Below are 18,869 nucleotides of genomic sequence, written 5' to 3' on the forward strand. Positions count from 1 at the left end.
TGATATTCGCAAAAATACTTGTTGTATTATATATTAACATGTTTAATCCACGAATAATCTTATTATTCTAAAGTCTCATAGTCGATCATGATTGTGTGGAAAATTACGAAGTAAGACTAATATGAGTTAGATTGGTTGACTTTCACTAGATGAAAGTACGCAAGTGACTCTAACCAAGATTTATAGGTACTTTTCAGAGAACTGGCATTGAATAGACCCATATCAATATCATGTCATGGATCGTTATCATGAGTGATACTTGATAAAAAGGTACTATCTTTGTATCCTTAATACACGTGATACATAGTGAGACTTAAGTATAGGGAGTGTTATGGTTTGATATGGTCAAACATTGATTCTTAACTGGGCAGTTATAAAAAAGCCTTTCAGATGTAGTGTGAACTATTTAAAAGGCTTATGTAGTCAATATGAGATTGGTTCCTCTTATTTGTTGAGAGTTAGACATCCATCGTGCAGTACCCAAAGTTGAACACCAATAAGATTGATTGCGATCCAAGTCTCATGTTCAACATGATGCTTGTAATAAATAGATAACTGATAAACTTATCTTATACATCAATTGTAACTTTGAGCTTTTAGGAATTAGATGTTGATGAATGACATTCTTCGTCATATGTTATTAGGGGCAGTGAAATGTTGCTAGACGGTCACCATTGTCTATATCAATATATGACAAATCTTGTGCAAGGGGAGATTAAAAGATCTTTATGCCCACTAGTGATTATATAATGATATTGCTAATGCAGTATGATCTTATAGGGTCACACCTTATATCAAGTTACCAATAATTGATTATTTATTAGAGCAAATTTGATTATTAATAAATATCAACACTTGTATTTAATTGGAAAAACATTATTTTATGAAAACAATATTTTTACCAACATATTAGGAACTATTGTTTATTGGAAATAAAAATAAAAAGAACAAAAACTAGTAAATATCATATGATTTGATTTTTAATGTTGTGTACAAACATTTTGGACATTTAGAGTAATCATTTGGTTTAATTACAACTAACTAATTGGTGCTTATGTGTAACACACTCTTCTTGTTGCTAATTGACTTACAAAACCGTAAGTAAGTATGTGTGTGTAAGACTTGAGTGTTCGAATTTCTTACTCGCTCCATACCTTCTTACTTAGACTTTCTTGCACTCTCAAGAAACATGGTCCTTATTTACTAACTTGTAAGTATAAAGAATAACATTACAAGAGAAATGGTTTCATTTTTTGGCACACAATACTCTCCAAGGGTCTGTCATTTTTTTCGTAAATGGCAATCTCTTTCTGCTTCAATTCTTCTTGCATTTGGTGCTTAGATTAAAAGCATATAATTTGTTTCTCTTTCAGGTTTATTTGGTATAAATATTTAAGCTTAAGAACCGCATATATATACAAGTGAAGATTAACATCTTTGGTGGTTGATTCTTGTTTGGTAGATACTTCCAGAAAAACTATTATTTAAGTAGTTTGCCATCTTCATCAACTTCATAATTGTCAAAATGAACCAAAGTCTTTAAAGATTGTAAACTTCTTCTTTTCTAAGGTTGTTTTAATCTTCATAAGCTTGGCAAAATGATCATTGGTGGGTAAATTGATTTTATTCTATTCAAATATAAAATTGTTTCTGTTGATAATCACGTCAAATTTGACACTATGATTATTAAACTATTTTTTTTTGAGTAAAACCCAACAAAATATAACTAAAAAAGTAAACTAGTTTATAAATATACAATATACATAAATTAGAAATAGGACAATTATGAATTATAGAGCCGAAAACATATTTTGAGCCTAGGGATAGAGGGATAAAAAGACCGTTTAAAGACACAGTTATAGCAAACAATGTAATTTGTTTTTACTAATTTAAAGAAAAATACTGCATGTGACATTTTTAGATACACAATCATTAATAATAGTATTAAGATAAAAGAAACATTAGTTTAGAGGTTGTCGTGTGCCTTCTATCTAGTTGGTCGTGAGTTCGAAACCAAGGAAGTCGGTTTTCTTCGTCGTTTTGAAAAATAGTATCAAGATCAATCACGTATAACATATCTTTATCCGTACACAAAATAGTCAAATTATTCAACATTTATTATGACATCGATGACTTATCTCTTTTATAAATTCAACTTTGAAAAACGTATATTTACAGGGGCCACGATGACAAAAATGGTTAATATGTTTCTATATGCAATGATGTTCTAACTTTCAAATCTTAGCAATTAAGACGACATAATAGACTTATTTATCCATTTTGTCGTTTATTGATTGCTTCATAGGTCGTTAGTTTATAATTCGTCACTTTGATATCCCTATTTTGGTTGCACCTACCCACATTCTTTATGCACAACGATTATTATATGTGTTATATCGCTTCTTTTTTGCTTTCGATAATGTGTCAAACTTGGGCATTTAAATTTGGCTCATTATCGCTTCTTTTTTCCACATAAAGATAGATTAATGATTATTTATTAATTTACAGACCATAAATTTTTTGCCCCCCTTGAAATGATACGGCATAGATAGTCGGTATATCGCCCACCTTATCAATAATAACAGTAACAATGATAATATTATTATAGTTATAATAATAATAATCATCCTAACTCCTTGGAAAAACAGTTACAAAAGTTAGTGGTTTACTAGAAATAAAAAAAAAAAAAATTTAAAACATAATATTTTGACTTAATGATGACGTGCTAACAAAAATATGAAAAATTATTTTTTTAAAACATTTACAATTATTAGGGTTCTTATGCGTAATTCTACTTCGTAAAGCTCAACTAAACAATTCCATACGTAAACACAACTAGTGTAAATTTAAGAACTACAACAAAGGGTCACATTTAACTTCTATATAATCAAAAGTTAAATGCCTACGAAACTCCTATGTCTTGATTAGATTAAAGCCAATTATTATTTTTTTAATCGGTTTGTTGTTTTGCTCGTGTGACAGATGGTAAACATATATTAAGGTTGAGGGCAGTGATATTGAGTATACCGAGCTCCATCAAGGAAGAAATGGAGAAAGAAGATTGAAAGAAGAGAGATAACAGAAAGGGTAGGTTATCTAGTGGGGAAAATAAAGGAGGGAAGAAAGGAGGAAGAAGAAAGAGACTTGACTTGCTACTGCCGAGTTGCCCTTTCGAGCTCGTCATGCCGAATTGAGGTGCCGATGTTCTCAACATTAGTTCCACTGAGCTTCTTCTGAATCAACTCCCTCTAATGATTCACACAACTCGATAAAATTCTAACTAAATTCTAACATAAATTCTAAATATAGTGGAAAAAAAGATACAAAAACCATATATATTCATAGGTAAGTTTCATTCATATCTTATCCAAGATTGAGTACCATATTTTGACTAAATCAAATCCAAATTAATTGATAAATCGGTTTGTTTGGATCCTAATCATGCATATGATTACTACTTCCTCCCTCATATTGAGTTTGAAGCCATCTGCCTAACTAATATCCACGTGACGTCACAAATACCTGAGGCGTTGGCACGTGCAATACCCCTACGATATTTCCCTAATTCTCCTCGCCCCCTTTTATCATCTATTCAATCGAAAGAACTTCATTTGTAGAGACACAGGGACACATATGCATACCCACATAGAGAGAGAAACAAGCCACAGAGGGAGGAAGTTCGCAACTTTTATATGCATGATTCATGTTAAACGCCCTTCAATTTCCTGTGAATCTTTTTAGGGTTCTTGTATCCAGTAATTAAAAAAAAACGATTTTGCCGCGACTTTTAGGGCTTTCTCAATGATGCATATCATCATATGAATGAATGGAGTTCAATTTAATAGTTCTACAAATTCTTTCTCGATTGTCGGAGTGTGTACGTAGATTAGGACCAAATTCGGTTTCATTTTCTCATTGATGTCGTATAGGACTAGGTTTTTTCTATGATGGGGGGAACTGGTGAAGCAGACCGCAAACGTCACTTCAGTTCAATATCGTCTCCTACTGCCGCTGCTGCTAAGAAACATCCATTTGTGCCTTCTTCTGAGGATAAAAAGGTAATTGATCGTCACCTTTACTTTGGTTTTAATAGCTCTAGGTTTTCTAGGGTTTATGATGAATTCTTGATCGGTTTTTATTGGAGTCTTCTATAGAGGTTACATACATGGTAGATCTGTCTGCTAAATTTCTTGATGAAGTTCTAGGGCGTAAGTAGTTGAGTTATAGGACTGTATCTGGCGGGATTTTCTTGATTTAAGTTGATTACAAGTGCATATGTTTCTTCATCTATATAAGAGTTTGGGGAACTTGTGTGGAAGTGCTGTCGACCCAACTAAATTAAACCAAAACACTGCTATGTTCAGAATTTGTTTGCTTTTGAAAAGTTACATATCTAATTTTGTGTTACATTATATGTGAATATTATACAGGCAGAGAATTCCATAATCACTTGTTTGATTTGTGATATCTTTTATTGTATAAATATGACGTGATGTTCTTAATTTCGTTAGATATACTCTGTTCATTAATATAAGCTCACCATCCTTTATGTAATTATGTCTAATTCAGTTTCTTTTCTAGTTTGTGGATTAAGTGGATCCTTGGCTTAGAGTCCATCAGTCCAAGATTAGGATTTGATACCTGAGTGTGAAGCATATCCTATGTTATTTTATAATATTGTATGAAGTACCTCACTTTTTAAAAATGTGTTTTCTTTGGCATGCAGCTTGACACAGTGGTACTGAAATTTCAAAATCAAAAGCTTGTTCAGAAGTTAGAATCACAAAAGGTTGAATGTGTTGCTCTAGAGAACAAGTTCAGTCAACTTAGGGAGAAACAATTGCCCTACAACAAAACTTTAGCAGTAGTAGACAAGTCTTGGGACGAGGTATAGCCACTTGAAAACCCCATTCCTTTTATATTTCACTCAAATATCAACTGTTTGATGAATATTTGATTGGCTTTCTAATAGCTAATTGATAAAGTAGAGTCATGCTCTATTCGCACAAAGAATTTGCTGAGTCATGATCGTGGTAACAAACATCATCTCGTTGCAGGGGGTAAGAATTGTCAAACTTTTTCTCTTTCATTTGACTGAAAGGGTAGTTTACAAACAAGCATCAAACTATGTTAATGGACTAAAAGTATATAAATCTATTGGCAGATAATGTATCACCACCTCCAGAGGATGTATTTCTTCACCGACTTCTTGAAAAAGGTGCAACTGAGAGTAGCTCTGCAAATAGCACTCCAAGTCAAATGCAAGAAAATCGAGAGACAGGTGGCAACAAAGTTCAGAATACTTTCTGCAATATTGTTCATGCCATTGATGGTCTATGGGGCATGGAAGATGGACTGTATGCCAAAGCTATAAAGCAACTTCCAGAAGGTTCTAAAGACTAATCACACTGATTTACTAGTCATATATGTTGTATCCTTTGGTTATTAACTTGTATTCACAAATGTTTTTGTTTGGGTAGGGTCATACAGGCCAGACTCATCTATTGAGTTAGAGAGGGAAGTGAAGAATTTGAGATTGGCAATTGGTGATATGCATATAAAGCACAGATCTTTGGCAAGAGATATGCAGCTCCACCGAGATACTGATGCTAAGAATAAATCAGAGCTCAGACAATTGAAGGGTAACTTTCCATTTCTTTAATCCTGTTTGGTGCTTTCTTCATATTAATGCATTGTACTTTGAAAAGTTACCTAGTTATAACATTGTACTTTGAAATAGCTACCAATTTTAGGCTTTTTAGCAGTGGAAATTGCTTTGTATTTGGATGACATTGTTACAATTAAGTAGATTTCTCAAAGTACAATGTTGTAATAGGAAGAAATGAAAGTTTGATGCTTTAATAAACAAATCAATAAAAGTACATTGCTGTTTCATGTTGAAAGACATCTTCTGGTGTATTAGTAACTCAGGAGCCTGATATAAAGCTAAACCTGCAGTCTATTGGGTAACTGTTTATTACATCTAATATTGGATTTGGCATCTAAAGGACATCTCCTGTTGTATTAATGTCATTTATGCTTCTTGTTTGTATATTAATAATGTATTGATTGCATCATAGGTAACATTGAACTTTGAGATCAATGGTTAAATATGATATTTTTATTTTTGAAGGGGAGCTGGAGTGTATAATTGCAGAATTGGAAGAAAGCAACAAGAACTTGTCTGTCCTGAAAGCAGAGACAGATGCTGCAAAAGGAGCAATTTTCCCTGTAATTCTTGGCAATAAACGTGTTGCTAATGATAGGGCAAGAGAAAAAGAAAAGGATCTACATGATATGGAGTCTTTATTAAAAGAATTACTGGTAGTTTAATAGTGTTCCTTTTTCTTTTTTGTTTTATATTCTGGTTTCACAATAAAGTAATACTAATAAACATTGGTTTAAAATTATGAACAGGATCAAGCCTCTTCAAGACAACAAGAACTTAAGCGTTTACATGAAGAAAGAATGGAAATATTAAAACAATTATCCAGCTTGCAGGTTGAAATATTGAAAAAAAGTTACAGAAAACTATTTCATCACCCATTTTATGAACTTATGTTGTTGATTGTTGAAATTTATGTTACAGAATACCTTAAAGAATTCAAAGGGGATTTTTTCTTCTGAAGCCTTTATCTTAGTGAAAGATCAGATTGCTAAGGCGAGAGGAGATTTAGTCCAGTATCAAGCTCTATTCCAGAAATTGCAGGTTGTCAGTGGTTGGTAGTTAGCTCCCTTTGTTCTCATTTTTTTTTACATCATACTAAATACAATGTATTTTTATATATTTAGGTTGAGAAAGACAACCTTGGATGGAGGGAAAAAGAAGCCAACATGAAGAATGATATAGGAGAGGTTTTGCGTCGATCTTCTTCTGTTTCAGATTCTAGAATTAGTGACCTAAAGATGGAAATACAAAAACAAATCGATGGAAGAAAGTTAATCGAAGCTAAATTAGAAGAAGCTTCTAGAGAACCTGGTATAGATATGATATACACAGATAGCTTAAAAGTTAAAACTACTTTGTTTTTAAGCTTTTGAATTGTCATATAACAAGCTGCATACCATGTCTATGTTTGTTTCAGGTAGAAAAGAAATCATTGCAAAGTTTAGAACTTTTGTGTCTTCATTTCCAGAAGACATGGGAAGCATGCAAACTCAATTAAGAAAACACAAAGAGGCTTCTTCAGATGTTCATTCATTACGTGCTGACGTTCAATCTCTTTCCACCATTCTTGATAGGAAGGTGGGCCCATCATACGACGTCAATGCTTATGTTATATTTTTATAAAAAAATCAATCTTTTTAATTTTTGATTTTTATTGTTTCACAGATGAAAGAGCTGGAAGCATTATCTAGTAGATCAGCTGCCCAATCTGCTGAAATACAGAGACTGCAAGCAACGGTATGTACTTCAGTTTTTACCTGTAATAGCAATGTAGTTATAAGTTTTTGCTGATTTATATTTTTAATTGATTTATTTTGTCTAAATCAGTTGAACTTTGATATAGATACATGACTTGGAGGAGAGTGACTCAGAGTTGAAGCTAATTTTAGATGTGCATAGGCGAGAAACAATCTATTCAAGGTTAACCAACTTTTTTTTTTTTTTTTTATTTATTTAAAAAAAAAGCATGGTGATGTTGGTAGTTGTTATTATTAGGTTTAATTGAAGAGGTTTATTATATACAGGGAGTTTATTGAGGCCAGGAACTGTGAGTACAAAGCATGGGCTCATGTTCAGAGCTTGAATTATTCCCTTGATGAACATAACTTGGAAACACGAGTGAAGACAGCCATTGAAGCTGAATCAGCATCTCAGCAAATGTTAGCTGCTGCAGAAGCTAAAATTGCTGATTTGAGGCAGAAATTGGAAAAATCTAAAAAGGAAAAATATAAACTATCAGATGTCTTGAAGTCCAAGCATGAGGAAAATGAGGCTTACCTTTCTGAGATTGAGGTTAGATGACGGGTATCTTGTTATTTATTTATTTATTTATTAATTTATTAATTCTAAATTTGCAATGATGTTGGTTTCTTCTGTGTGCAGACTATTGGGCAGGCATACGATGACATCCAGACTCAAAATCAACAGCTTTTGCAGCAAATAACTGAGAGAGATGACTATAACATTAAGGTAATTACTTACTCTTAATCTTTTCAGTCAACTATTAAATTACAAATATAGATCTAATCACCTAGATTTTTATGCATTTGTCTTGTACAAAACTGACATGGGCTTCCATTGTAAAAGAGATTTAGGTAGTGTTAAGATGAGAAGGAATGGAATTATTCATTCCATTTGATTGAAAACAGCTGTTTGTTTAATGTTAATAACCATAATAATATGTATATTGGGTCGCTTTCTTGGGTTTGAAAAATGTAAACTAAAACCGACGGGTTGCGTTCGATTTTCGTCGGTTTTAATTTTGCTTAGCTCTAAATGGAATGAAATTTGTGATATAACCCATTTTAATAAAAATATTCTTTGACATCTTTTAAGAATGCAAGGATTTTAATTAAATTGTAGTTTTATTTTGTAAAAGTAACTAGAAAATACTTTTTTAGGGTTATCATTGTTTTTTGGAAACTAACTTTTCAAAATGTTTTAAAGTTGCAAAGTAATTGATTTTATATTTTAAAAGTTTAACCAACTCATGTTTTCTGTATAGTTACCTGAGATAACAGATTTAATGTCTCAGGTTAAATAGGTCACGCTCTTTCAAATTTTACACTTTTGGCACAATTTTTAAATTTTATTACAAATTGGCGCAAATTGAGGTTTTTTTTTTACAAATTTCATTTTCTACAGCTTTTTTGTAATAGCTTATAAGTTTTTTTTCTTATATATATATATATATATATAATATATATATATATATATATATATATATATATATATATATATATATATATATATATATATATATATTACAATATTTTCTTAACTTTGTTTCCAACTTTTGCATTATACCATATACAGTAGTAAACCGAATTTTCTCCTTGATTGTGCAGCACTTGTCTTTGATGAAATAACAAATAGAATTTTGTAAAAAAATATATATATTTTTAAAAGTTGGTTTGCTAATGTATGAGGCAATGCAAAAGTGGGAAAAAAGTTGATTTGCTAATGTATATGAGGCAATGCAACTTGGAAAAAGAGGTAAGAAGTATTGTAAAATATATTCTTTTAAGAAGTTGGGAAAAAAGTTAAGTAAAAAACCTCATAAACCATTAAAAAAATAAATTTGTAAAAAAGATTCTGTGTTGAATTCGTAACAAAGTTTTAAAATCTGACCAAAGTTGTAATAAAATTTAAAATCTAGGCCAAAAGTGTAAAACTGAAAAGAGGGGTGTTCTATTTAACCCGGGTTAGAAGGTAACCATACAGACAACATGAGTTGGTTACCCTTTTAAAACATAAAATCGGTTACTTGGCAACTTTTAGACATTTTGAAAAGTTAGCTTCCAAAAAACAATGATAGGATAGTGTTATGTTATTTGCGTTCTCTAATGAGCTTTTATGATATTTCTTCTTTTAGTTTTTTTACATAAAAATTTTATACTTATAATTTAATACTGCATAGGATCGTGTTGAAACCATACCTTGTATTGACATACAATATAAAAGTTTCATATGAAAATTCATTTCATTTCATTCCATTCCATCCAACCAAACAGACTTGGTGTTTTTATTGCTTTTAGTTAGTGTTACTTTCTGTATGCCATGATTATCATATTTCTTTTTGTTCCTGTATTTCATCTTTGTTTCAGCTTGTTTTGGAGGGAGTGCGTGCAAGACAGCTAAACGATTCTCTTCTCCTGGATAAAAAAACCACAGAAAGGAAAATCCAACAGGGCAACACATTGATTAATTTCTGTGAAATAAAAGCAGAAAGAATCGAAGATCAGGTACACACTACTTCCAAACAACCCCTGTTTCCCTTCTCACCTAACGCACAGAAAGAACAACACCACTGATACAATTTTCGCGTTTTCTGTAACAGACAAAATCATGTTCAGATCATGTCGAGAAAGTGTCTGAAACACGGGTTCAAAAAACAGGCGCCTTGGAAACCACCCAAAGGAGACTGAGCGATGTTAAAAAAACATCCCAGCAGTTAACAGAGTCCTTGGATGAATCACAGATCAAGGTCGACACAAGTCGAGTCCATCTCATGGATTTGCAGATCCACCTCGAAAAAGAAAGGTAAAATGGAATGGAATCGCTCATTCCATTCCCTTGCTGATTCCATTCCCACGAGTGGCAAAGACTTGATTGTTGTGTTGTTTTAACTTTTACGTAGGTTTGAGAAAAAGAGAGTTGAAGAGGAGTTGGAATGCGCGAGAAGAAAGCATACACGTCTAAGATCACAATTAGACGGGTCTTCCGTTGTTGAAAAGCTTCAACAAGAGCTCAAAGAATACAAGGAGATACTCAAATGCAGCGTTTGCCATGACAGGCCAAAAGAGGTACATTAAAAAGACCAAAATACCCTTTTGATTATATCAAAAAAAAAAAAAAAAAAGAGAAAAAGTTAATGGTCCGGTTTTTATTTTTATTCGCAGGTGGTGATTACAAAATGTTATCATCTCTTTTGCAACACGTGCGTTCAGAAAATCATTGAAACACGGCATCGCAAGTGTCCTCTATGCACTGCAAGTTTTGGTCCAAATGATGTCAAACCTGTTTACATCTGATCTTATCTGAATCCAAACGTTGGGATTCCTATGACCATGTATTATAATAATATCAAAAAAAAAAAAAAGGAACTTTTTTTCCCCACCCCTCCCCACAAATCGATATGGGATTTGTTTGTTGCTATTGGTTTTTTGGATTTTCTTCATTTTGCATAGGTTGTTTTTAGATTTTAGTGTAGTAGTTTGTCAAAGTTTGTTGCTGGTTTGATTTTCATATCTTGTTTTTAGCAACACTTCTAAGATATTATCATTTACTACTCATTTCATGAATCAAAAAGTTTTGTTTCAAGTTAACTCTCTACATGTACATCTCTCTCCATTCAGTCATTCACTTGTCAAAACAGTCCACAGTTAAAAGTTGCATTCACTTGTCAAAACGTCATTGTAAATTGTGAACACTTAAACTATTATCAACCATGATCCTTGAGTATGAAATTTGATTATCTTGAACCATTTCGTTAAAGAATCTGAATTTTGTTGGGTTGTAGAGTCTGATTGCTGCTTTTTAAAAAACTACATATGTCGGTACTTTTTAGAGAAAGTTTTTGATATGATATGCCTTTTATTTAGTCAAATTCAAAGCAGTCAAACATTGCTTTGTAATATATAACGATTTTATTTTTGTAAGTTTGTTTAAAGGTTGTGCTTTTAATTGTTTTTAAATCGGCAACCCAAGTTACTAGAATAGTTTAAAATAGATACGAAAATTGCAAGAAAAATATATTTGGGGACCGAACTTGAAATTTTTGAAAAATGTAATTTTACTGTATATATTAGAAAGGATGGATATCTTTAAAAGAAAGAGAAAGAAAGCCATGCTTTTTATAGGATGATTTATTAAAACATAGGAGTCACTTTGGGGTATATTATATATTCTAAAATTTGTATTCCTATTTTAGTTAGGTGTTCCGATTCCTTGTTGAATCAAAAGTCTATCACACAGGCCATTAAACGTGTTGTTCCGATGTACTTTGGCTAAAGGCTAAATGACAAAACGCTTTTATTGTGCAACTTGTATTTTCATGTGATGTAGATGCTACTCCTACTTATGAAAATAATTTATTACGTAGGGAAATTGTATATCCTAATTTTAAAACAAAGGTTAATGGTATAAAAAATCTTATATTTTGTGTTTTTCTTGATTAAACCGTAACTTTTTTTTTTTTTTTTGAAAAAACATTGTATTTTTCTACTTTTTTTTCCCCGATTTTGCCATTTTAGTAGTTTTCCTCCAAAGAAACTAGTAAATTGTGAAGGGTTTTTTTTTTTTTTTTTTTTTTTTTTTTTTTTTTTTTTCCAAAAAAAATATAAAATATCGAGGGGTTTTCAGAAAAATTGAAAAGGTTGAATGTTTTTTTGGAAAAAAAAATAAAAAGTTAGGGATTTTTCAGACAAAATAAAAGCTGCAACCTATTTTTCAAGAAAAATAAAGTTTAGGTTCAAAACAACGGATTATAGTCATTAGGCTTATGAAAGCGATTTTAGTCATTACGGCTTATGATAGCGATTTTAGTTTATAGTTAAAGTCTTTCTTTGTCATGTTTTTTTTACAAATAGTTAAGCAGGTATTGTATTTCTAATGTATGTTTGTAATTAAAATTTTTAACGATCACAACTATGTTTACTTCCCAAAGTAAACGTAGGTCATCAAATGTTCGCACATATTTAACAATTTTAAATAAGTGGAATCGCATGAAGTAAAGCACAATATTCTACAAATTTTCAAGAAGAAAAATAATTCCAACATAAACGGATAGCAAAAGCCAAAAAGACTTGAACTCTTTTGTCATATTTGTAACACAAATACAATTAAGAGAGAATATCATTAAACACTTTCGTTTTCTCATGATTTAAAAATAAAAGTTTATTTTCAAAAGATGGTTTAATCATTTAAAATTAAATATTGAAAAGGAAAATGTACCAAAAAAACATTATAGTTTATGTAGAAACAAAGAGCGGTAAAACATCTTTACTTTTGAGAAAGATGGATTGGACAATACACATTTGGAACATATGAGATATATATGTGAGGTCTAAGTCGATAAGAATAGCATTTTCCATTTGTATCAATTGGGTGATATTCCTTTTATTATTTCATGACAAACTATTTCTTATATTCATTCATGAGATGCATGCACCTTTCAACCGTTGTATCAAGGTTGCCTAATCAAGGGTATGTAATATTATAAGAATCTTTAAAATATCCGTTACAATGATAATTTTACATAGGGCATTTGCATAAAAGAATTATAAACCCACCTAATTTTGAAAAAAATCCCGTTGCAATCACCGTGCCTCTTTACTTATGGTTTAGTTGTTAAAAGGGACATGACTTCTCATTAATATATGATATGTATTTGATAAATTGAAATCTAACTTAAGAAAATGAATTCTCATTTACCTACATGATATGATATGTGTATAATTTACTAAAACGCACATATCACAAGAACCAATTTCAGAAACCAAAATACTATTTCATAAAGTGAATATGATACCATGTAAGTGTACTGTGTACACCAAGACATGTTAGTTTTAAAACATGCTAGGTCCTACAATGGTCTTAATTAGAATATCTTTCGAAATGGTTGGCTTTAATTGACCGAATAAAATATAGTGCCACGTAAATCCGCAAAAATAGTCATAACATAGTGGCATATATATATATATATATATATATATATATATATATATATATATATATATATATATATATATATAATGATTCAAATGAGAACAAAAAAAGATTAAGAACTAAGAACCAATTAATTTTAGCTTATAATTAACAACCATAAGAACATATTATCTGTAAGGCAATATTAGGTTTTTTATTATATTAACTAAATATGTTATTTTTGTCAATTTTAAATTTTTCATTATCTTGTTTGTAAGGGTATTTCCGTAATTAACAAAATCAAGCAAAAAACAAATCTTTTCCACAGTATGTCAAGATTCTTTCGTTTAGATTCCTCAAACATTATTGGTTATTGATATTTCGTGACCTTCGATTTATATAGAATCAATTGATTCTGTTCGATTTTCATATATATAACAAGTTTTTATGCAATCGTTACCTGAAGAATCATCGTCTTCTAAGTTGGATCCGATGTCTGTTCAAAGCGTATCAAGAACAGATGAATTGAATGTTCAATCTTTAGCTCAATCTGATTACGATATTTCAACGGAAAGTGAATCAGAAGCAGGTATCTCGTCTTCTAAGTTAGATCCGATGTCTGTTCAAAGTATATCAGGAATAGATGAATTGAATGTTCAATCTTTAGCTCAATCTGATTACTATATTGCAATGGAAGGTGAATCAGAAGCATGTATCTTGTTTCCTTCTGTCTGTTACTAATTTAATCCATTTTTAATTATTATACATTAACAAATTACTTACATAGTTGAATATGATGTTCTATAAGTTATTAAGATGTGAATTAATTTCCTTCTGTGAAATTTTAGTTGTTTTTTATTTATAATATTTGTATTTTTACATATACTGTGAAATAGAGTTTAGTTATGTACTTGTTTTCACATGTAAATGTCTGAAATATAGTTTTTATTTGTTAATTTTATTTATTATTTCCAATTAAACTATGAATTCTCTTTTTTTTTTTTTTTGTTTTTTTATTTATAATATTTGTCTTTATTATTACAATCTTCTAACTGTTATTAACCTGTTAATGTATTTGCTTATGTGTAATATAAACGTAATTATACTGTGAATTTTCAATTGTTTTTGTTCATATATTACAATATGTGTCTTTTAAGCTGATATATGTTTTTATTTTTCTTATTAGGTCAAGATAGATTTTGTGAATTTTTCTCTCCTGGTGGAGCTCGTAAAATATGGATTCTTGAGGATGTTGATGATGTTAAACCAAAGTTGTTTAGCAAATATCTAAGTATTGAAGATGCAATGGATATGTATAGGGTTTTTGCTGCTAAAGCTGGTTTTGATGTAAGAAAAGGTTCTACAAAGATAAACACTAAGTCACGTGTTCTTACTCATCGATTTATGCTGTGCAATAGAGAGGGATTTCCTCAAAGTGTGTATGTGGACACAACTGATTCTAAAAATAATAAACCTCACAGAAATTCAAATATTAAAAGGAAAGGATGTCCAGCTTTTGCAAAATTTAGAAGAGTAGGAAATTCGGATGTTTTTGAGCTATACAAATTTGAAGAAAGACATAATCATGATTTGGTTGCAAAAGATTATAGGCATTTCTTGAGGTCTAATAGGCAATTGGACAACACTGCTCAAGAATTCATTGAAAAGAAGGGAAGGGTAAAAATTGGTCCAATGAAAGCATACAAATTAATGCAAGAGCTAAAAGGGGCAAACACTGTTGGAGGGACTGTTGTTGACTACAAGATTCAGTCTAGAAAAGTGAATTGTTTTATTGAAAAGGACGATGCACAAATGGTAGTTGATAAGTATTTGGATAGAATGAAAGACGATCCTACTCTTACATTTGAGTTTATATGTGAGAAAGGAAAGTTAGTTTCACTTTTTTAGGCTGATGAAGCTGCAAAGGTGAACTATAGAGAATTTGGTGATGTTGTTTCTTTTGATGCTACTTTTCGGACGAACAAGTTTTTTATATTTTGTTTTATTATATTATTTTCTTTTGTTGTTTTTATACTAACTTTTTTATATATTTATTTTTTAGATATCGTATGGTATTTGTTCATTTCACAGGAATCGATAACCATAGAAAGAGTGTTACTTTTGCAATTGTTCTTTTGAGTAGTTAAACTATAGAATCTTATGTTTGGCTGCTTAAAACTTTTTTGAAGACTTTTGGTAAACAGTCGACTGTAGTTCTCACTGATGAAGATGCTGCAATGAAAATTGCAATTGACAGAATATTGCCTGATTCACGTCACAGGTTATGTATGTGACACATAACCCAAAAGTTGCCTTCTAAGGTATATAATTTTAATTTTTAGAACATTTATTTCTTGTGAATTTTTATGTTTTTTTGTTTATGATTTGAATTTTGTTAGATTATATTATGTTTACCTCACTTTTGATTATGTTATTTATTATGTGTTATTAAGTTGTGAATTTTTTCTTTAGGTATGTGCTGAACTTGCTGATGATATGAAATTTAAGAAACGTTTCAATAAGCTGATTTGGAATTCTGGGATAGATGCTTCTGAGTTTGATATTAGATGGAGAAGTTTTATTGAAGATTATAAGCTCCAAGAGATATCATGGTTTTCAAAAGTGTTTCATATGAGAGAAAGTTGGATTCCAGCATATTTTAGAGACATGCCATTATCTGGTTTAATGAGGACCACTTCTAGGTTAGAAAGCATGAATTCTGCATTCAACAAAACTTCTCACTAGGGTAATTCATTAGTTAAGTTCTTCACTTCTTTTGATTCAACTATGGATAGGCAAAGACATAATCAATGTTACTTAGACCATCTTAGCAATATTTCTAAGATTAAAAGTAAAATTTCACTAAAAATCATGGAACATGCTGCTGATATCTATACTAATGAAGTCTTCATAGAAGTGAAGAAAGAAATTGAACAATCTCTATTTTCATGTTCACAATATAGTGTTACGAATGAAGAAATTTATGATAGATTTATTGTTATGCAATATAAAGATATTATGGGGTCTACTCCAACAGTTGTTAATGAAGAAGATATTATGGCACTCCCTAATTATCCCATTGTTTTTTTTAGTATAGCTAAGAATGAGGGGGAAGGAAAAGAGAATGAAAAGTTTGGGCCTTTTCTTGATTATGCTCGAAATTATGAGGTCCAAATTGAAGGTTTTAGGCCCATTAGGCCCATATGAGGGTTTACCACCCAATAGTGACAAGGAAAAGGAGTTTACGACCCATTAGGGTTCAAGAAACCATTTACGGCTTATTAAGTCCCATGACACCAAAGTGAGACTTTTTAGGCCCAATAAGGCCCATGATAAGTCTTATGGACCAAAATGCTATTGTTTAATGAAGGTGGGTCCAATTAGGGCCCCATTAGAAGACTCTTCAGGATCTTCATCATCATTATCAACATCCCCACTTTTGTTATAATCACTTTGAACGTGTACAAATGTCAACTCATGTTCCTCTGCCACAATTGCAATCGGAGGTACCCTGCCCTCTTCATGATCTGACACTGTTATCACATCATCATCAACAGTCATGCGGTCAGAAGACTCATGAGAGGTAGAAGCTTCACTTGCTTCTGCGAACATACCAAAATTTATCAAAGGCTATTTGCCCTCAAAGGTAAATTTACCATTGGCGTTCTGTTTGATTAACCCAATAGTATTTGGACCGAGAGACTTTATGTCCAATGTTTCACCACCTTTAGGGATCTTCGAAAATTGCTCGTTAATGATAATTTGCAAAAACCTCGGATACATCAAAATTTTTCTCTAGTCTTTCCCTTGATGTTCACAACCAGCTCATCCAGAATAAACCTTGACAAGTTAAAGCCAATTCCAGCAGCAAGAGCAACGATAGCTCCTGTGTTTCTTAATGAAATCTCATCAGCAGCTGATCTTCTCCCTAAGATGCAACTCACAAAAACATGAGCTAAAAACCTCCAATAAGGTGGTAATAGCTTCTTCAAAGTAGGAGGAAATACGCCCTTGTAACCCATTCTGCCCAGGAGCTCTTGAGTTTGATCCACTTCTATTTTTGTAGGAAAGCTAGATTGGTCGTCAATCTTCAGAGTATCTATGATTATCTGCTCAGTGACAATAATCTTGCATCCTTTTACAAGAGCTTCAATGAATACAAAATTATTATCTCCTTTCTTACCTATTGCATTTTTCCAGAACTGTTTTATTAGATTTTGATAGATATCTGGACTCAGGATCAAGGCTGTAGCCAAGAAGCATTCCTTCAAGCCATGAATCATGGACTTGAATTCACTGTGGGCAACAGGAGGTTCATCCAGTAGGATCGCCAGATTATGACTTTCTGCAAATTTGAGTTCTGCCATGTTGATCTACATGAACTGAATCAAGTGAGAAGACAATAATAAAATATATTTTGTGCAATAATGTAATTTTGACTTTAATTTTTAAATCAAAATAGGTTTTCGGTGTTTACGACCTAAGCCTGAAAAGTGAGAAGACTATATTTTGTCACAAAATGGGTTTTCGATGTTTACGGCCTAAGCTTGAAAATTTTGAGTTAGACAGTATCTTCTTTTTTATGAACAGATCTGGTCGATCGCTGATATTGTGGTCCACTTAAGCATGAAAATTTTGTGAAAAGATTTGGACATACTGCAAGTGACTGGACATTTTGACTTTGCAATACTAACCAAATACCTAATGACCATTCATCTGACGATGACCTGAGATATTGTTGTCCACCTAAGTTAAGCAGCTAGATTTACAGACAACCTATTTATAGATTTATTTTGAATGTATTAGAACATGTTTCCCGTTTCCTGGTATACCCCAAAAATCAAGAACTTCCAAGGCACTCCTTACTTTAGGTGAGCAGACAATTATTATGGGAGAAGACAAATTTAGAGTGCATTTGCTGTACACCCAGATCGGATCTTATGATCACACAGAGGGTGAAACACATGTCTAACCAGAATCGTAGAGATTGAGAAGTAGAATGGTGCATATGCTGTATACCAGGTCGGATTATCGGTCACGCAGAGGAGACAACATATGGCTAACAGATAGAAAGAATAGCATAGAGAGATATGCATAGAGACAAAGTTGCATATATTGCAGGCCATGTCGGATCTTTCAATCACGCAGAGGAGACAACATATGTCTAACAGAAAGAAAGCAAGAAAATAATCTTCTGCAGACCTATTTTATCGGAATTTCCCTGGTCGTCCTGTCAAAATTGAAATTAAGGACAGAGTCCATACATCGAGGAAGAGTTAATCCACGATTCTAGATATATATTATTTAGTTTAATCTGTAGATTCCCATGTATATCTCCCTGCTTAACTATCCAAGCATCATATTGTCAGGCTAAGTGGATCTGTCTAGGTCAAGATCTGTCAAGTCATTTGATCTTAATTTCATCTATGCCTAGTCAAGTCCAAATTAGAACGATTGTGCCTACCAACGCATTGAACACCGAGCCTAGACAACTCAACCTTGATACCTTTCATAGATTCAGACTACCTGTAATCACAAAGATTATATCACTTCC

The 18,869-nt window shown here is 31.8% G+C and overlaps 3 protein-coding genes across 3 annotated transcripts; all 3 read left to right on the top strand.

The window, feature by feature from the left end:
- Nucleotides 1-3,588: 3,588 nt before the first annotated feature.
- On the top strand, nucleotides 3,589-10,995 carry HUB1 (histone mono-ubiquitination 1). The gene is made up of 18 exons (XM_078990172.1): nucleotides 3,589-4,058; nucleotides 4,727-4,888; nucleotides 4,973-5,060; nucleotides 5,165-5,389; nucleotides 5,481-5,642; nucleotides 6,134-6,324; nucleotides 6,418-6,501; nucleotides 6,590-6,709; nucleotides 6,793-6,979; nucleotides 7,086-7,246; nucleotides 7,334-7,405; nucleotides 7,512-7,588; nucleotides 7,693-7,960; nucleotides 8,051-8,137; nucleotides 9,775-9,912; nucleotides 10,008-10,210; nucleotides 10,308-10,473; nucleotides 10,570-10,995. The coding sequence occupies exons 1-18, from the start codon at nucleotides 3,945-3,947 to the stop codon at nucleotides 10,699-10,701; spliced, it is 2,637 nt and encodes an 878-aa protein (XP_078846298.1). The 5' UTR covers nucleotides 3,589-3,944; the 3' UTR covers nucleotides 10,702-10,995.
- Nucleotides 10,996-13,799: 2,804 nt separating this feature from the next.
- Nucleotides 13,800-15,271, top strand: LOC145038529 (protein FAR1-RELATED SEQUENCE 5-like). The gene is made up of 2 exons (XM_078986864.1): nucleotides 13,800-13,904; nucleotides 14,502-15,271. The coding sequence occupies exons 1-2, from the start codon at nucleotides 13,808-13,810 to the stop codon at nucleotides 15,221-15,223; spliced, it is 819 nt and encodes a 272-aa protein (XP_078842990.1). The 5' UTR covers nucleotides 13,800-13,807; the 3' UTR covers nucleotides 15,224-15,271.
- Nucleotides 15,228-16,522, top strand: LOC145039635 (protein FAR1-RELATED SEQUENCE 5-like). Its single transcript, XM_078987667.1, has 6 exons — nucleotides 15,228-15,241; nucleotides 15,378-15,444; nucleotides 15,505-15,596; nucleotides 15,715-15,745; nucleotides 15,788-16,017; nucleotides 16,111-16,522. The coding sequence occupies exons 1-6, from the start codon at nucleotides 15,228-15,230 to the stop codon at nucleotides 16,520-16,522; spliced, it is 846 nt and encodes a 281-aa protein (XP_078843793.1).
- The last annotated feature ends 2,347 nt before the right edge of the window (nucleotides 16,523-18,869 follow it).

Source organism: Lactuca saligna, chromosome 4, assembly GCF_052625555.1.
Source record: "Lactuca saligna cultivar CGN05327 chromosome 4, ASM5262555v1, whole genome shotgun sequence".
Taxonomy (NCBI): Eukaryota; Viridiplantae; Streptophyta; class Magnoliopsida; order Asterales; family Asteraceae; genus Lactuca; species Lactuca saligna.